Source organism: Silene latifolia, chromosome 4, assembly GCF_048544455.1.
Source record: "Silene latifolia isolate original U9 population chromosome 4, ASM4854445v1, whole genome shotgun sequence".
NCBI classification, from domain to species: Eukaryota; Viridiplantae; Streptophyta; class Magnoliopsida; order Caryophyllales; family Caryophyllaceae; genus Silene; species Silene latifolia.
Window position 1 is genome coordinate 5104706 of NC_133529.1, and position 21442 is coordinate 5126147.

Here is a 21442-nt window from a genome sequence, read left to right on the forward strand (position 1 = left end):
TTGCCGCCTCTAAGTGTGATACGTATGGAACTACGGACTTACAAAAATCCCCTATTTACTAAATGAATAGGTGATCTCTATCACTTTCCCGCCAAAATGCATATTCTCAAAAAAAGAAACTAATGATAATTATATTCATTCACTAAATAAGAAAACTAAAAATTACAATTTAATTCATCTATATATTTTCATTAAAATTAATCTTTTTTTATCAAATTATATTATTTTCACTAAACTCTAAGTCTCTAAGCTATAATATTTTAATTAAAATAAAATAAAATTGATATAAAACTATAAATTGTTAAACCTTTTACTGATATTATTAGACGATGAATTAACTCATATTCCTTATAAAATCAAAATTAGAAATTATTATTATTACTTTCGTGACAAAATAAATTGAAAAAAAAATTGAAACTCATTAGCTTTATACTATAAAATTATTTTCATTAAAATACATTTTAACTCATTACTCAATTCTCCTAACTAATTTTCAGTTATAGCTTTTATTTATCAAAGAAAAATATAATGATGGGAAATGTAAACAATTATAAGGTACCAATATTATATAAGTAATTTTATAAAAAAAATATTAAACTTTAAGTACCGTGCATATAATGCACGGGGTCTAAACTAGTTATTCACTAATCACTAATCACCAATTTAACATAAAATGTTGTAATATTTTGAATTGATTCGAGTAAAGGTAAAACGAACTGGTTGATTTTTCTTTCCAGCGGCTGTAAAAAGGATTATACAATTACAAGAAACTTTACTCGAGTAAAGGTAAAAAAGTCATCATCCGCTGATCGCATTGGCCCCAATTTTAATTTTTTGTTTATTGATTTCTCTAATATAATACGGAATAACCATAATGCTCCAACAACAAAGAGATAATCATTAAACTAATTCCTTTCATTAGCTTGATTTGCTTAATATAACACTACTTTAAATCTATAATTAACTAGTTGTTTCATTAGCGTCTTCATAAGCGTCTTCTTCTGCGTCTTCGTCGTCCTTGATAATGTTTACCTCTTGCTCCTCATGTTCATCAACTTTAGCCGCTTCCTCTACCTCTACCGTCTTCACCTTCTTAAGCTTTAACTCTGACGCTTTCTCCTTGGCAGCCTGATCAGCCTGAGCTTTTTCTAGAGCACGAATCAGGTTATCGAGACCTTTCTCATCATCTTCATTAGGGAGCTTTGGGATTAGATGCTCTGCAACATCTGCCGGCGACATTTTAGTAACCGCTAATAGGCTTTTGATTGCATCAAATTTCGGGTGTGTTTCAAGTAACAAGTAATTCTTGGCAAGCACTTTAAACCCTTCAAAACAACAATATCCCATCTCTATATGCTTGTCCATCCGCCCTGCCCTAGTGAATACAAAAATCAAATGAGACGGTTTTATAAGCGAGACTATCTAATCATAATCAATATATGTAATACTTTTACTAGACAAGAATTACTACCTGATCAATGCTGGATCCAACTTATGCATAGCATTTGTCGTAAAAATGATAATTCGTTCACCCTCTGAAGACGACCATATCCCGTCGATGAAATTCAACAGCCCTGATAATGTTACACCAGTTGGTTTCTTCTCAGTTGTGTTGGCACTACTTCCTTTACTGTCCTTTTCATCCTTCGAGCTAGAATCAGAATCAATATTCCGGTTTTTAGTAATTGCAAGTGAGCAATCAATGTCCTCAATCGCGATAATAGACCTCCTCTTGGTGTTAATTAGTAGTTTCCGAAGTTGCTCATTGCTACTAACCGCAGTCAGCTCAAGGTCATACACATCATACCCTAGCAAATTAGCCATTGCAGCTATCATAGTAGATTTACCGGTCCCTGGTGGGCCGTAAAGCAAGTAGCCTCGCTTCCAAGCCTTACCGACCCTTGCATAGAAATCCTTACTTTTACTAAATTTCAACAAATCCTCAACAATCTCCCTCTTCTTTTCCGGGTCCATTGCCAAATTATCGAAATTTGCAGGATGTCGAAAATCAACAGAAGTCCACAACTTTGTTGTGGGCTTCGAATCCAAACCCTTGTTAACATAAATCTTCCTAATCCTGTTCTTCTCTAAAACCATCTTCCCTTCACTAATCACATGATCCAAATACTCCCCTGAAATCAACTCTCTGTACTTCCTGTGAAACACGAGTTTATACGCTTTAGTCGGGTAACTGTCCTTCACAGGTAAGACTGTCACTCTTAATGCCCACCAAACTGTAACACCCCGAAATGTATCAGTAACCTCCTCCTCATCCGCTATTTGAAAAACCCGATTCCCTCCTAAAGTGTTCACGCGTAAATTTCTTGAGGTTTTGCTGCCATGTTCACCAAGATAAGCTCGGACGTTACAATAAATCTCATTGCTACCCAGCCAATTATCGTTGGAATACTCATCAATGTAGAGGTGAATGTAAGGAGATATTAATTTAATTAGTTGATGGGTGTACCGTAGTACAAATTTGCGAAAAGGTGCATAATTTTTAAGAATTGAGCATACAAAAAACAGTAATTCTAGTGGCCTTATCTTTGTATAAATTGAAAGAGTTGAGGTTTTTTTTCTCATGTTTTTTTTTTGAATAAAGGGAGTTAAGGACAATTTTAATGCTTATGGTATTTTATAGAGTTGCATGGGTTAGGGTTTATGGCAAGTTGTGTTTTATGGCATGTACATTGCATGTAGTGGCATGTACATCAGTAGTTCAGTACATGTACAGTACATTACATAGTAACCTTTATAGAGGTAAAGGCAATTGAACATAACATTACATTGCGTTTTTAATAGAGTTTTTTCAAAAATATCACTGATACCCTTAAACTTAATGATAAACTCTTAAATACCCAAAATGTTCTAATTTGTCTCTCTTAGACTTTTAGTTGATGCACTTTTTGTTGATCTTTTCGCAATAATTGTCATATCATTAATATCCTTTACGCAACCATAAACAAATTTTCGTTACAAATTTAACTGTTTAAAACTCGATTTTTAGTAGTGTGGGTATTTTAAGAACTATTATTTATTAAGTGATGTTTTTAAGAAACGAGAGATATCATGTAGAATTCTAAAAAACACAAGGGTACCATGTAGAAAACCCTATTAAAATAATTCCATAGTTCTCCTTTTCTTTTCTTTTTTCTTTGACGCCTAGTAAAGATAGCTTTCAACAAAGTCTTTATGACAATGTTAATAGCGGGAGTATTTAATTTCACTAAAACTGTAAAACTTGGGAGAGAAGGTCTCTCACTAACTTATTAAGATACGACTTTGTCGTACCCTTTTTTGTATTTTTTTGTACCCTTTACTATTGATTGTGAGTTGTGACTCAAAATGTCTCTTTTACTTGGTATATGTTTACGTAACAATCGTACCTATTTACGCAAAAGGGATGACAATAACTTGTTGTTTGTTATAGGCTCAACTTATGATACTCTCAGAAATTACAGATTCTTTTCGTACAAAAAGAACTCACATATTGCCATCTTGGCCAGAAATACTGACATGATCTGATGATCATGCCAAATACCACCCACCCAGAATCTCTCCATATCAACTCTTCTGATTTGTTTCAGTCTGCAAGAGTTCATGCTAACCAAATGTTCACAAATATTCGTACCATATTGTTATTGTAGAACTGCTGTTCACTTAATGACCCTTCATTGTATCTTTGAAAAAACAACTAGTATCTCCGTTTTAAGTTAAACACAGGTTAAATATTATATAGGACAAATATTTTGCTTTTCCCTATTAAAAAAAATTAAGAGAATTTTTCAAAATATTTATTATATTTATTTGTCCAAACATGAGTATGTACTTATGGTTTTCGCAATTCTTGTGTATGCAAATCAATCATATATACGTTTTATATATGATTATACCACTAAATTGTGCAACCATAACAAATTACAAATTTAATTGAGCTTATGTGCATTCTTTTTGAGCTTTTAAAATTTTTGAGTTATATTTTAATTTTATAGGTGTCAAAATTAAAATCTAATTAAGATTATATCTATTATTTTTGAGTTTCATCTATAACATTTTGAGTTTAACATTTATATAAAGTAGCTCAGATTCTTTCCAATAAAGCTCATAAAATGTGCATATAAGCTCAGATAATGTATAGTCTAGTTTCCTCTACCGCATAGAAAACATGATTTTCTGCTTTAACCCATTGCATTTCTCTCTTTTTATTTTCATGGCCATTGCTATGGCTGTATATTGACATATTTGACTATATTACATGTAAATTTATGTGTGTGTGTGTGTGTGTACATGGCCATCTTGCTACAATGTAATTCTTCATCCATCTTAAAATAATCTTCACATCTGACTTTTTGTGAGCAAAAACGGGTTGTAATTTTATCGCAGGATGACCAAGGCCCTTTTTTTTCAAAAAAAAAATTATTTACCAAATCGAGAAGTGGTTTACTCATGCGGGTTGATCCCCAAAAAGAAGCATCAATAGCAATCATGGTTAGAGTGCAAGTTTAATCTTTTTCTACCTTGAATTATTTTTGAAATATTAAAAACCAACATAACATACTCCGTAATAAAATATAAAATATTTACATTCATCATCAAATGTGTTTTACCAATAATAATTTTGAATAAAAATAAAGTCAAATGGCGCCTTGAATACTGTTTAAAGTCAAATGAGAATTAATTAAATTTGAGATAGGAAAAGTATATATTGTTAAATAAAAAGAAATGTCATATTTTCATTTGTTTGTGTACAATATTTTCACCCAAAAATTTATACGATCTCACAAGAACCTATAGAAGTCACACCCCTATATATATCAAAGCCCTGTAGAAATAGCAGTATACTAGAAATATTCACAAAACTAGTTTCATCACTTGCAAGTTTCATGTTGATATGAGCAATGTTTAAGGATAATTTCATCCGTTTTCAACTCCGTAGTTTCATTGACAAGAGACTAACCTGCAAGATGCTAGTGTTTTATGCACACAGATGTGGTAGTCAGGAGTAGGAGAAACGGAGTGGACAACAAAGAGTCAACTTGATAAACTTAGTAATCGGGGATTGCAGCAAAACAATAACCTGCAGCACCCCTCCAAGAATAATAGGCAATCCGAGTCTCATAAAATCCTGCAGTTAACAGTTAAAAGGCATATTAATGATCGTCTGAAGAAATAATAACACAATAATATGTATTCCTGGATTACAGAATGATAATGGTCCCTATTTCATTGAAAGGAAACTGGAATCTACAAGCGGAAAAAAATGCAAACAGATCCACCAGGTTGTTCTGATTTCTGTAACTTGTGCACAAGCTAGCCGAAGGCCCAAGTTTAAAGCATAGAGTGTACCGATATATTACTATTTGATAGAATCTCAGATATATGCAGATAAATATTCATCCTTCTAAATCAATAGCTTAATTTAGATACCATTAAGGTACAACAAAAGGCTAGGCAATTTACAAACACCGTCAACCCAAAGTCCCAAACGTAGCCATAAGGCTGTAAACCTGTTATTGCCTGGTAGATGGAAAACTGAAGATGGGGAAGACAGTCAAGACAACTCCTTTGAGCAAATATGCCTCCGGAGTCCCAAGGGAAGCCACAAGCAATTGAAGCAAATAGTCGGCAAATTCAATTTTTATGACAAGCTTTTACACCAGATGATAATAATCAGAGAGGTCAAAATATATCAATTTGAGCCCAAAAGTCGGCTACAGATCGACACCCTTGTGCTAGACGTGATAGTGAAAAAAGCTCAGACGCCTTTCACATCTATGACAAACTTGATGTCATTTGCCGTCATGCACAGAGCAGTTTAATAAGTTATCCTAGGTGCTCATGCCAATGTCTCAGAAATAAAACTTTCACTAATTACACTAACATTTACTAATACTCCTGTAAAGCAAAGCTAAGCTTGTAATCAATTAGCCAGACGAAGTGTGTGCACCAAATCAATCAACCATTAAGAAAACGTGTCGTCTATACGATACCTTCTCCTCACTGTTCAAGTCCACTGAACTAGATAATTATTTGAGTGAAATCCACACTCTTAACAATAAACAAGAGAGATGACATAACTCTTCAACCCTAGCAACTATTCTCTTCTGCTCTAAAAAAACACCAACTTTCATCATAAACAAAGGGCTGCCACCCATGACGGATGAGTGGATCTTGGTTTACTAGAGAGGGGGCTTGCCCATGCTACCTTTCTCAGTTTATATATTCCATGTACAAAGTATCACTTGGCCCTTCTAAATTTCCATAAAAATGTAATAAGATGATAAAACAATTCCACGCCCCTCTGTCTATCAGAATTGACTTCCATCTACCAGTGAGTTTTATCTCTCAATTTGAGATGCTCAAGTTCTATGATTGTTCCGAGTACGTGTAAGAACACTACTCATGGTTTTTCATACAGTGCTAAAATCAGCTTCAAATTTCCGCCAACAATCTAGAGGTTAAATGCAACACATCCTCTTCAAAGTCATCGAAATGGTACGATAGAGGGGTATACAAAATGTTTCACTTAATTAAGCGATCTTTAATTTGATGAGGATTGTTTTTCTTAGATTTGCATAGACGGATAGACCTGTATTTCCTCAAAATTGACAGCCTATTTAAGATGTCATACAACCTTTACTTAATAAATCAATGTTTCCATCCAAGAAAGGAAAACAAATTAAGAACGCAACAAAAATAATTCCAAGCTTGATGATAAGCATGCCAAGATACCTGAAAGGAAGGCAATAATTCCAAGAGCAAACAGGCCGTAAGCTTGTGATCTCTCGCCTCCCATATGATCAGTGAGAATATGAAAACTGACAGGACGAGAAGTAAGCAACCAAGGGACAAAAGAAACAAGGCTAGAAGAACTGATTTCCACGGAACTTTGTCTAGAGACTTGGGCATGTACTCAAACCTATTATCAGCACCATCAACAAGTCGAGAATATTTGACATTACGCCTTGGTGCCATTAAAGCACTAGAGTCGTAGGATTGTAAAATCTGAATGCAGAACTGCAATAGCCTAACAGAAGGATAGAACATGAAGTTCGATTAAAAGGTCGTTTTACAACTTTACAGCGCGTATAAATGACAGAATAATGCATATTATAGTGCGTTTGGGAACGAGAATTTCATTTCAAATTCTGGATTTGAAAGGAAAGGGATTGCTTAAAGAGTCGATAATTATACACGCTTTAACCCTCACTATTAAAGGAGAGTATCATTATAAATGAATCCAATCACTGTAATTTCCAATGTTTAGTCATTAACAATTTCAATTAAGAAAATTAGTCCGGGATATTCCTCGGTATCAAACTATCAATCATTTGTTTACCTTTACAATCTGTATCAATCATTTGTTTACCTTTAATGGAGAGTATCACTATAAATGAATCCAATCACTGTGTTTTGCAATGTATAGTCATTCAAAATTTTCAATTAGGAAAATTAATCGGGGATATTCCTCGGTATCAAACTATCAATCATTTGTTTACGTTTAATTAAATAAATGATTGGGACGGAGCGAGCAGATACATCATTATTCTCCGTCACTCCGATAATCTCAAAAACGACAGTTCAGAGTAACAATTCAAGCTTAAATAGTAAACAATTTAATATAGTGCAAATTTCACATAAAAAGATTGATTACAGAAATTGGAATTGAACTAACAGTAAGGTAAAGAGATCAAATTGAGATAATTAGGGATTTTTTACCTCACAGAATACAAGTAGAGAGGAAATAAATTAGGGCTTTTGAATTTCCAGTAATCGCGATTGAAAGTTTTTATCGGCGTGTTCAATTGAGAAGATCATCAAAAGTTGATTTTAACCGCGGTCAATTTTTGCAGTGTAAAATGTCTTCATGTATAGAATTGAGTTTAGTAAGAGGTAAAAACGCGAAAGTGTTCATTAGACCTCTTAACTTTGTTTAATTGTGAAATTAAGCCCCTAAGTTTTATTTGGAGCAATTAAACTCATTTATATAATTTTCACCAAATTCTTATATTAAAATCACTTTTGATACAATTTATCAAATATAAAATATTTTGTTTTATAATTTTAGAACTTTTATATTTCTATTAAATATTGAGAATTGTTTTATTTTGAATTTTATAGTATATAGACAATTTATTATATATGTATGAATATTATATAAATTATAAACAATTTACTAAATATATATATGAAAGTGTTCTTCAATGATTAATAAATTTTGTAGAGATTCGTAAAGTTGCAAATAGTAACTTTTAGTTATTTAATAAATTGTTTAATACTAATATAAAATGTTTTTAATTAAAATTCTTGTGAAAATTTAAAAAATAGGGTTGAATTTCACTTTTGGTGAAACTTAAGGGGTTTGATTGCTCCAAATAAAACTTATGGGACCTCATTTCACAATTTAACAGAGTTAAGGGACTTAATTACCACTTTTGCGGAGGTAAAAACAATCTGGTTGAATTTTTGAATTTTTTTATATATTTTTTTCCGACCGATGTAAAAACTACTCCCTTCTATTCACTATTTTCTTCCATATTTCCTTAAACGGATTATTCAGGTTTTCTTCCCCTTTCTTATTTTAGAAATTTTTACTCTTATTTTATTCATCACTCTCTCCTATTACCAAACCCCACCCAACTTTTACTCTTATTTTATTCATCCATCTCTCCTATCACCAAACTCAACTTAACTCACAATTTCTTATTTAATTCTTAATTATTCATTCTTCTCTCCAATACAGAAACCCCACCATCTTCCTTTATTCATTCTTTAATCATCTCCTAAAATCATGTGGCCACATCAAATGAGAAGAAAACCCCGAATATGAGGAGTAAAAAGGATCATACAATTACAAAATGTTATGACTCTCTGCATAACCTCATTTAGATTCAGGTTATGCCTTCTAATTTAGACTTGTGTAAAGGTAAAAACGCCATCGGGTAATTACATTGACCTCGTTTTAATTTTAGTTTATAAATTTATCTAACTAGGTTTGTGACCCGTGAAATTCACGGGTTTATCTGTTTTAGTTTTGATATTTTTATCGTATTGTTAATATTTGTTCGAACAATTAGTTGTTAATCCATTTAAAAATATACAGTCTTGAAATACATAGAAATTAGTTAGTTAATACCTTATTTCTTTGGCAACTTTGGTTTATTTTTTTAAATCGAAATCCTGCAACTAACAGTGTGGTAACTATTAATTTTGAGAAATTTGACAACGGAGCAATGACAAAGACGACTCATTATATATACGTGTGTTTTACTCCGCAATATAATAAAGTGAGTTTTTTACATATTAAAAGTTGAAACTATCCGTATATAATAAATTCTGTATGGAAAAATCTTCAATAACGCCTTATAAGGTTGTAAACTCAATACCACAGTATAGTCATCTCCAAATTATTTTCAGACCTCTCCATCAACCCTCCCATGAAAATATCTTTGAATTCTTATCACCACGTGCATGCTTCAAATATTATTTACATCCGAAAAATATTTATTATATCGATAGACAAATATTAGATACGATTCAATGGTATGGCCGGTATCTACTCCATGTATTACGAATTAAATTTTCATTTCAATTGCTCAACAATCTAAAAAACTATATTCCCTAAATTCGAATTCCAAAAGGTTCATAAAATTTTTTAAGTTCCTTATTACTATTTCAAGAAATTGATCCATCTCTTGTTATACTTATGTCCACGATCCTATATAAAAATAAAAATTATATTAAAGACTATAAAATAATCTATTCCGGTTTTGAAAAAAAAAACACATTAACTTAAAAATATACGGATTAGAATTTAAAAACCATAATATTTAATATATATCTGAAAGTTCACTTTCGCTTCTTTTTAGTACGGTTCCTTTTAGTACATGCCTTGATAATAGTTCATATGAAGTTAAAAAGAAAAATATATGTTAGAGATGGTTATAATCACGAATACAAAAATACAAATTCAAATAGGTTGATCGGGAAAGCATAATAGTAAAATTACACAATAATATACGCTTAATAACAAATTTAAAGAAATATTATAAGAACTCCATTTTGAGATCAACGATCATCTTATAGTGGTTAAAAAAACATAAACCACTTAAAAAAATAAAGTAAATTTTATAGAAAAACAATCAAAAGGTGGGAGTTGGAGAAAACTTAAATTGGAAGAGGAAATGACATAATTAAAATAATTAATTATTTTTATGATGGTTCAAAAAATAAATTGTGAAATTTTAAACATTTTTCATTCAATTATTTGTACTTATTTATTTACCATTAATTATGAGCGTAGTTTTTTTTTTTATTTTTTTTTTTAGGAAATTATGAGAGTAGTTTTATGTATTTTTCCTGTTTTGACAAAAAAAAAACACATAAACTTAAAACCATACGAAATAGAATTTAGAAATCATAATATTTAATATTTACCCGAAGGTTCACTTTCGCTTCCTTTTATTACATGCCTTCATAATAGTTCATATAAAATTAAAAAGGAAAATATATGTTAGAGATGATTATACTCGTGAATACAAAAATACAAATTCAAATAGGTTGATCAGGAAAATATAATAGTAAAATTACACCACAATATACGTTTAATAACAAATTAAATGAAATATTATAAGACTTCTATTTTGAGATCAACAATCATCCATTACTTATCAGTTTCTACCTTACGTTTTTTACCTTTAATTTTACCTCAGTTTTGTGCCTTTTGTATTTCTTTCCTCTTCAAATTACCCACGTGATGGTTTGCTTTATCTGCATTCACATACGTTTCATGGTGATTTAAAGTTATATAAAAAATACATTGACCAAAAGATAAAACATCAACATGGCTAAAACTTGACAAACGAATCAAAACATTGTCACATGTAAGTCACTTAAATTAAACCAACAGGAAAACATGAATTCAAATATAAAGCAAACGATTCATAAAACCAACAACATAACAAATTAAAATATACTTTATTTGACAAAACTGATATCCTTCAGGTTGCAGGGTGTAATGAAGGACACCTACCTTTCAGGTACTTGGGTGTTCCTATTACCTGTGGTAGAATGAAGAAACAGGATTGCAGTATCCTGGTGGATAAGTTGGTAGAAAGAATAAGGAATTTTGGTACAAAAAAACTATCATATGCTGGCAGACTTACTTTAGTTAACTCAGTTCTGACGGCTATGTACAACTATTGGGTTAACATTTTTATTATTCCAAAGGGAGTTTTGAACAAAATTAATGTCATCTGTAGAAATTACTTATGGGATGGCAATGCTGATTATATTAGGGTCCCTTTGGTAGGCTGGGATAAGGTGTGTGCTTCAAAGCAGGAAGGTGGCCTGACTATTAGAGATAGTTTGTCTTGGAATTGGGCCATCATTGGTAAACTGGTTTGGTGGGTTTATTGCTATCCTGATAGGCTGTGGGTGAGATGGGTCCATCAAATTTATTTAAAAGGCCGACTGCCTTGGCTTGATTACCACCCTAGTGAAGATATCAGCTCGGGGTGGAAGAACATTTGTCGTGTCAAGGATATGTTGGTCCTGGTTATGTGAATGGGCAGTGGGTGGTAGGCAGTAATGAGTATGTGGTAAGTGATGGTTATGAGATGTTGAGGCATAAATTTCAGAGTGTACAATGGGATCAACATGTCTCGAATAGCTGGTACATCCCAAAACATCAATTTGTGGGATGGCCTATAGCTAGGAAGGCTTTGTTACTGAAAGAGAGATTATTTGCTTTGGGTGTGGCTGCAGACGATCTTTGTTTATTGTGTGGCCGTGAAACAAAAACTGTTGAACATCTGTTTCAGAATTGTCAGTACAGTTGCAGGCTCTTGGATATATTGGCTTAGAAGGGTAGCCTTGTATTGCCTCATGCTGATTTAATTTTGTGGCTTGGTCAACTGTAATGTACTAATCTCAGGAAAGGCATTCTATTATGTCTGGTGCAGTCCATTTTCTATCAGATTTGGATGCAGCGGAACAAAGCTTGTATTGAAGGGTGTGTGCTTAGGCCTGAGGTTGTGTTCCAATTGATCTTGAAAGAAGTGTAGGTTTGGGTGAGGTCTAGGTTTAGTCCTTATATTGATAGACGGGATAAGGATTGGCTAAAGATTCACTTGTGTATATAATACCTCTATGAGGTATTTGAATTGGTTGTAATGAAAGTGTAGCTTGTAATAGCTGTTTGATCTTAATGATATTTTCACATTTCACCAAAAAAAAAAAAAACAATAATAATACTCGACAATAATACTCAATATACTCAATATAATCAAATAAATAAATTAAACCATAAAATACAATCCACAACTTCGAAACTAATGACAAATGGGCTTATTTTAAATAAATAAAATGAATATAAACTATTATAGGTATTGTAATTTTTATACTCATTACACAACAATAAATTCCTATATTTTAATTTAATTTTTAATTTATTTTGTGATATTATTAAATTAGATAATTGATTGCCGAGGACCTCAAGAGATAAATTAAATAGGAAAAATGTTAATGAAATTATGGGTGTTGAGTACTATAAGGAGTTTTAATAAATCTATTAACATATTATATTACAAAAATTAATTAAATAGGAAAACATTTTAATTAATTTGGTGTGTATTAAGTATTATGAAGAGTTTTAATCAATTTATTACCATGTTTAATTAAAAAAAATTAAATAGAAAAATATTAATAATAGTGGGTGTTCACTAATATGAAGAGGTTTAATTAATTTATTAACATGTTTTATTACAAAATTTTTAAAAATAATGAATTAAATAGGAAAATGTTAATAATGGTGAGTGTTTAGTAATATGAAGAGGTTTAATTAATTCCTTAACATGTTTTATTATGAAAATTTCAATTTAAATTATGTAATTTATTAACATGTTTTATTACAAAATTTCAATTAAAATGTCAATATTAATTATAAATTATGAAATTTGATGTAAATTTGTAAGGGTTATATAAATTTTGGAACACAATATATTTAATATACAAAATTAATTTAAGAATAATGATAATATCCTTTCATATTATAGATATAAGTGGATTAAATTAATTTATAGATAAATGATTTAAATTAATGTCTTGTAATAATAAATTGATAATCCATGTCACATTAATTAGCCATGTCACATTAAAAATATGCAACATAACATTTACATATGCCACATCACATTAAATTTTAATCTAGGTGGCTTTTTGGATCCTACGTGGCTTTGTCTAGGTGGCGTTTATTTGCCATTTTAGGATAACCTTTTAATTATATTTTATAGATTAAACAATCATTAAAAATGAAAATGAATACTAATTAAATTTTGTGATTTTTTTGTTATAATAAATTTTACAGACAAAATCAACATTTATTTTTCAGCGTTTATAGTTCTCACCATATTCTTTCAAAATAATGTTAACTATTTAATCTACCTTGAATTATAGTTCGCAAATAAAAATATAGAAATTTTTATTTGGAAAAAATTCTTTTAGGTTCAATTAATTACATAAATCAATTGTTTTTAATTAAATAACAATAAAAGGTAGAAAAATGATTGAGACAGAGGGATCATAATAATTAAAAAAGGAAAATAATAGAAAACAATAATAAAAATAATAGTTGCAAAACACTAACAAACGTACCAATATTCGTGACAATATATCAATAAACCGTGGCAAAAATTTAGTAAATTGTGGTCATATACATAACAATAAATATATTTTAATGATATAATAGACAATATACATATTGGTTAATAATTTTTATTCTTACGAGTCCCTTTTGTCCCTAGGCCTATTGAGATCACAAATTTGGGCTTGTATAATACCATAACCATGACAACATTGATATTCCCGTGAAATTCACGGGTAATAAAACTAGTTGATTCATATTAAAAGTCATCAAATTCTTCTATAATCTAGCATAGCCATACATAATTAAAATTAAAATTCTAATTAAAACATCCAGATAATAAATTTAAAATCTCACAATTCAAATAAAAAAAATTTAACAAATTACTACAACCAACCTGGAATTACATTTCTAGTTGTCCATAAGTTGACAATTCCGAACAAATTAAGAAACTAAGTTACCTTCCCTATTTATTAGCTCACGCTTCCTCGTTCTCGCCCTCTTCCCCTTCCTCTTTCTCGTTGTCTTCTTTTTCGGGACCAGGATTAGGTGTTGGGGAGCCCCTGGATTATGGCGGACATGGTTGAATCACGCCATTATTCGGGTGACCGGCATTTACAAACTTAATTGTATCTTGATCTTCGAGGTTGTGTTGGCTACAATAAACCGACCAACCATTCAGACAACGTCTATTGCTTACAATTTCAAGTTGAAAATCTCACCACTCGCGGCAGTAAGAATCCCACAATCATATACTATTGCCTTCAGGAAGTTGAAAACCACCAATTGACAATGTTCGAGAGTTGACATCAGCCGGGTCCAACAATCTGGTAAATATTTCAGCTCCTGCTTCATAACTGATTAAATTGTTGTCTGGTATGTGTAGGTTGGTAAGGTTCACATTAATATCATGATCAAATAGACCATATGTAACATCAAGGTAATACTCATTTTCATGCTCTCGGCGAATATATCAGTTGTTAGCCATTGAGTTGTGGAGGGTGATGGAGTGGTAGCTAGTATTTTTTGTGATGTCTTTAACGGTGGGACTTTGGAGTAAGAGATATATTTGAGGCACTTGTATTATTTTTAATGTAGATTGATATGTTTAAGCATAAAAATTGGATTTGGAGTAACAATTAGTCTCACTTTAGACGGGTATATCCGTCTAGAGTGTAGACGAATCAAATATGTCGCCACTTACATAATATGACAAAACGGTGACATCTTATTTGTTATTTGTCTTATTATAAAAGTGGTGTGATATTTGACTCATCTACAACTTTAGACGGGATAGTTTCCATCTAAAGTGAGAATTTGGGTAGGAGTAAGGCTATGCACTTTCATCGTACTATGAAGTAATGGGCATGTAGAAAAATTCGGTAAAAAGTGAATATGACCATTTATTATGGGGTTTAGAGCATATGCACCCATAGAGTGCCCCAAATCTTCTCTTTCTTTTTCACATCACTTTCCAGTAACTATTTAACTTAAACTTTCTATTTTACAACTTGTTTTGTGACCCGTGCAATGCACGAGTTTTATCAAGACGCTTCCTTAAAACTTTGTTCTCATACGAAAATTTAATGAAGGGGAAGAAAAATGGAGACCAATTTTTTTTTCAACTATAAATAAAAGATTTTAAGATAAAATGTAAAATCGTTGACACATGTTGTGAAATAATCCATGTTGTGGTAAGATTTAAAATAGGGAAAAATTTAGTTTGAGAAGTGGGTAGTTAATACAGATCGAGTATAATCCTGCTTAAAAACTTATTCATGCATATGTTTGTTCAAAGTAGGTTGCGAAGTCGAAATGTACTTTTTTGTTAGTAAGTCGACGTGTATTTAATGTCATGACATTATAAACAAAGAAGGAACACATAGTTTTATTTACGTGAAAATTCTTATGTTAATGACAAAGTTTGCAAACTTAAATTCATTTTGGTGGACTATCTTGTGAATTTGAGTTGTATATATTACAGTTATAATCTACATAACATTCTAAAAATGATGACGTAACTTGTTGCCTCAAGTCATATGCAGAATCATTTTTCATTGTATTTAACTACTTTGTAGGGTAACAACCGAATATTCTACATCACGTTTCAAACCAAACATTGTTGTGACTAATCACATACTGCAAATCTGTCGGAATCTTGAAATAGGACGAATTTGTCTTAGCAATGCAAATCAAACTACTTAACGATGAATGCACACAACATCTTCCATATTAGCTTGTTCAATTACATAATCTATACGTACCACCTGCATGTCAACAAAAAAATACATGTAAGTTAATTAATCACCTTATAAGCAGATTACACATACCAATCACGTGATTTAGAGATTAGCAAGGAAGGAACTAGAGTTGATTATTTGACTTCATAACTATGAAGTTTAACTTTTTTTATTTTACGCATAACTTAAATATTAATTTTTTAAATTTGTAGCTTTATACTATGAAAACTATGAACAATCAGGAGAAATCAAGATGGAAACAAACTAAAAAGTTTAAACATTAGTAGAAATGTAGCGTCTTTGAGATTCAAAATTTATATGAAATTGAACCATTGATTTTCATATCACAATAAAACGGAGGCGGATGTAATGTTTGTCTTCAATGTACATTTCACATGACCCATGGAGAATTAAGGATGAGTGATATAAAATGTGTTAGTGTGGACAAGGCCCTCGGGAACTGCGTCCGCGGGATCCACACTAGGCATAATCGACTCGAGGTTCTTTCGAATCGAATTAAGACAAATTAGAGTCGCCACCAAGTTTTATGGGAACTTGGAACCGTTCAAGTCAACTTTACACCTTTCATCGAAAAGCATAAAGCCAATCGACTACGAGTGATTAAAGATAAAGACTTGTACCCTATATCACTCGATTTGAATGACTCTCGTAATCCAATGGTATTTAGACGGATCCACAAACCATAGATCTTGAGTAAGGGGTGAGGGTACGTGTTAGGAAGCCCATAAGGACACCTAACCCCGCCCGTCAATAACGGCCTCTACTAAGTCAAGTATGGATTTCAAACAAGGTCATAGCTACTACGATGTATGATATGCAAACGTTGTTTTAACCCTATCATGTGACAACAATTTCTATGTCGTTTTAGATGCAACTAAACTAACTTTGTCAAAGTTGTAATTTAGCATGTGGGTTGATTGATCTAACAACATACAAAACAAAGCAAGCAAGGCTTAAGGGGGAATGGGGGAGCCGTTGGGATCTACCTATTACAAACCAGACATTTCATGCCGACGCAACGATAAATTAAAGATACAACTCGATCTAAATACAACGCTATACACACGACGCAAAACACGGCCATTCGGCCTAGAAAACCGTGCACAAAGGGGTGACTCACGGCCTACATGACACACGGCCTTGAGTCACTCCTCGTAATGCGTGCTTTCACTTAATCTCATCGAATTAGGCATAAGGCTACGCACCAAAGCATGCATTAGCATAAACCGGGCCATGTTGCTTTAAACAACATGCGGTTTACTACGCTCCTACAAGCATTGGGGAACAACCGTCTAACCAAACAAGACTAAGGTTTTTTGAAGAGGTTTTGACTCAATAAAAGTAAAACAAGCTCGAAAATTACAACTCGATAAACAAATTACAAATTACAAGCAACGAAACAACGAGGAACAAAAGGTATAAAAAAACGAAGCAAGAAAGACAAAGAAGACGGCCAAGCTCACGGCCCAAACCACGACCACCCTTACGGCCAAGACAAGGCCATCCTAGTTCCTAGGTTAGGTTCATTGGTTAGATCGAATGATTGTAAAACGGATTAGAAAACGAGTTAGAAAACAAGTTATAAAACAGGTTGATCGATTGAGAAGAAACGCGCGAGTGTGTATTCTACACGGCCTAAAGGGTCCAATTAGGTCACAATATCATAAGATTAATGCTTATTCGTCGAGTGTTAATAGGAAGGTGCTAATCACGCACTCCTATGCTAGCGAGAAATCAAGTGATAAGAAAGATGTATTCAATTAGGTTATAGAATTGTTAATCGATTTTAAAAGCTATGTCGATGCCAGCTAACATGTCTAATTAGGTTATTAAAATGATCGAATGTCGTCTAAATACGTCATATGTTAACAATCAGAGGTTAAACTAACATACAACGGATCCTAGGGTGTGTCGAGTTGGCCGAAATAACAAAGGGGTCAAAAGCGAAGAGCGAAGTTAGAAATTCGTTTTATTTATGCCCTACCTTGAACACGAGGATATGTAAATGAGACGGGGGTGTACGACCGACTGAAGTAGCGGTTTATTTTCCCATCTCAAGTCAACGCGGGTGTTCATGATGGTACTTTAACTCATACTCGGACTAAACTAGTTTCATAGTTAATTAAACAATCGATAAACAAAAACGATAAACGAATAAAACAAACTATAAAAGAACAAGCATAAAAAACGAAATAAAAAAGGAGAAAGAGGAGGATTTGATGCACCCTCAACCTACATGTATCGTTGACACCGTCTTGGGTCGTAATCGATGGTAGATTTTATCTCGAGAGGCCGTCGTCGACGAAGAAACAAAGCAAACACGCGTTTTTTGACAAATCTGGACAGCAACTTTCAAACGATAATTTCTCCCTCGTTTTACGACGAAAATTCGATTTAAAAGATGTTTTGAAAACTAGAAAGAGAGGAGAACAGAGATCTTAAAGCAACCCCTGCTCGTTTTGAGTTATTGGGCACGAAAAACGAGCACAAACAGAACTGGACAGACAAGAACAAACCGCGAAAACAGAGTGTATAACACTCTGTTTTTCGAGGGATTTCGTGTACTCTCAAGGGTAATTTGGCTCGTAAATCTTTGTCTAATGTGTAGATGGATGTTATGTGGTTAATTAGGAACAAGAAAATCGAGTTTTGATGGAGGTTTGAGGGAGGAACGAATTGTTTTTCGAGGAAGACACACAAACAGTTTCAGTTTGTATGTCGGTTTTGTGGAGGGGTTTTGAGAGGCAATTAGGGTTTGTTTCTGAGGTTTAAAGCTTGTGAGTGATGGTAGGATGTGGGGAGAACTTAGAGGAATGAATGTATGGTGAAAGGGTGATATTTATAAGGAGTTAAAGTAGGGTAAAAGAGAGGGAGAGGCAGTCGGGCCTGCTCACGCATAGCTGCTGTCCAGCAGCTTTTGTGAGGGTTTGAGAGGGGTTTTCTTGGTGATTAAGCTAGGGTAATATGGGTAGGATACTAGGGTATGGGTTAAGGTTAATGGGTACGGGTTTTGGTGGTATTTGGAGCGGGTTTTGGGCTCGGGATTCATCACGCAAAACAGGGAGGCTGTTTGTATGCGCGGGCTGGTTGGGGGTTGTTTGGGGATGGAATTTGGGCCGTGGATAGGGGTTTCGAACAAGGGTGGATGGGTAGAGGCTTAGGTTGGTTAGTGTACTCGATATTCGTGCCAAGTCGTAAAGAAAACGGGCCCAAAAACCGAGCTAAAATCGAGCTCAAAAACATGCTTCTAAAACGAGTTTTCTTCGCTTTTAAAATCGATTTTTCAAATCAATTAACACATTAAAATAAATGATTTTTCAAATCAAATATATTCATAAAATGATTTTTCAAATCAAATATTTATTTTATTTTCAATAAAATAAACTTGGGAAAATAAATTCAAAATAAAATAAAATAAATTGAATTCACCTAAAAAAGCTATAATTTAAATATCATTTAAATTAATAAAATGAACTCACTTAAAAAAACATTAATTTAAATATCATTTAAATTAATAAAATACTTCATCGACGACGCCCATTCTACATCGTAAAACGAACCCAAATAAACGACAGTGACAACTAAAAAATACATGTGTCCTATCATCATCGGGTGTTTGTCGGGTTCTCTATAAATTCCAATATCGACGGATACGGGTATCTACAGTTAGGCTTTAGAGAGTTACAATATTAATTTTACATTTGCTTGGTTCTCTTATTTCTCTATGGGGAGGTATTTATACAAACTCGGTGAGCAGCTGAAAAGTCATCACTAATACACTTAATTACGCAAATTCATTGTATCATAATTTCACTAATAAACTTAATTATGATAATTCATTGTATCATAATTTATACATATCAACTCATAGTAGAATGAAGAAGGTCTCATTTAAATTCACCATGAACACAAGATTGTAAATATAATATTTTAGTTTTACTTACTAAATATATTGCTAAACAATGCAATCTTTTTAATTTTTTTGTAAAAAAATTATCCTTTACGTGAAATAATTTCATGAACTAAATACACGGTATTATTACCCTTTTAAAATTCTATTATTAGTGTTTAATTTCACTTAAGTTTTTACAGAATTTGTTTGTAAATTACTTAAATTAAATAAATATTTTCTTTTCCATATATATTTTATATTTTCCTAAGAAAATATTTATATGATCTTTAATACTTATTTGTCGATTAATTAGTTCCATAAAACATCTTCTATATACAACAAATTTATAGTAACAACAATATTGAATTAGAATTAGTGCCTTTAAAAAAAAGTAGTGAATTAGTGATAATACAAATTTTTTTGTTTTCAACTTCATCTATTCTTCTTCGTTCTTAATTTTCTATGTATTCAGTTTTTTTTTTTTCTAATACATATATGAAATATCTTGAAATTATTAACTTATAGTTAATGCATATTTTTTTATTGTACTTTTTTTTAGTTAATTAAGTTTAAAGATAATGGAATATGGATGGATTTTTAAAGGAAAAAAGTGAATTAAATTATTGCAATATAATAATACATTGATAATCCATGTCATATTAGTTTGCCAAGTCATATTGTTATTATCTACGTGGTTTTTTTCATCCCATGTGACATTGTCTACATGACATTTTTAAGCTAGCCTTTTAATCTTATCTTTATAAAAGCAAAAGACAATACTCATCAGAGAACGCGCCACGTCATTAATACATCTTTTTTTTTTTTTTTCAAAAATTGAGATTATGGTGGGACCCATGTGTGTGCAACGTATTTAATTTCTGAGATATCCGTGGCATGCGCTTAAACCCGTCTCGCAACAAATTATATAAAGATTTTTTTTTTAAATATCAATGAACTTATTATTCTTTTTTAATAAATACAGTGTACGAGAATTTAATGAAAACATGATTTTTTTTTTAAATATCAATGAATTTTTTTGTACGTAAATAATTACCCTCTCTCAGTATTATGAATGAACTAAAGATTACACATTAAAATCCTCGAAATTAAAAATTATAGTACAAATAAATATCTAAAATGAAAAATTACACTCTAAAAATTAGAAAAATTTAAAAATTAATGATATGCTTAAATTTTCATTAAATAATAATAATAATAATAATAATAATAATAATAATAATAATATCTTTCAAAATAATAATAATAATATTAATAATAATAATAATAATAATATTAAAAAAACAAAAAAAATGGCAGCTCTACTTTACAAGTAAAAAAATAATGATAATAACAACCATCATATTTTTAAAAACATAACAACATATCAACTTTGAAAAATTGACAAGTTTAGATGTTAATAAATTTTTTTTTAAAAAAAAATAATAATCTTAAAACAAAAACAAAACTTGACCGGTCTATTAAAAAATAATAATAATAATAATAATAATAATAATAATAATAATAACCAAGAGAATTTACGGCAGCAGTGATGTAGCATATGGGCGAAAACGGCAGACGATGTTGGTCGGAGTAAGGCGGACGGTGAGGGTTAGAGTAAGTCGAATGAGTGAAATGAGGGAGAGGGGA

The 21442-nt window shown here is 31.7% G+C and overlaps 1 protein-coding gene and 1 pseudogene across 1 annotated transcript; both read right to left on the reverse strand.

Annotated features, from left to right (window-relative positions):
- Positions 1 to 701: 701 nt before the first annotated feature.
- LOC141652674 (AAA-ATPase At3g28580-like) lies at positions 702 to 2833 on the reverse strand. The gene is made up of 2 exons (XM_074460236.1): positions 1472 to 2833; positions 702 to 1375 (listed from the first exon to the last, which is right to left on the reverse strand). Exons 1-2 carry the CDS (start codon positions 2581 to 2583, stop codon positions 961 to 963), a joined length of 1527 nt encoding a protein of 508 aa, XP_074316337.1. The 5' UTR covers positions 2584 to 2833; the 3' UTR covers positions 702 to 960.
- Positions 2834 to 3282: 449 nt separating this feature from the next.
- On the reverse strand, positions 3283 to 7887 carry LOC141652675 (uncharacterized; annotated as a pseudogene).
- Between the last annotated feature and the right edge of the window lie 13555 nt (positions 7888 to 21442).

Bases quoted from the DNA above. Each gene is read 5' to 3' on its own strand.
- LOC141652674 (XM_074460236.1), bottom strand. From the start codon at position 2,583: ATGAGAAAAAAAACCTCAACTCTTTCAATTTATACAAAGATAAGGCCA. The intron at 1,376-1,471 runs GTAGTAATTCTT...TGTATTCACTAG, and splicing joins TTGGATCCAGCATTGATCAG to GGCAGGGCGGATGGACAAGC.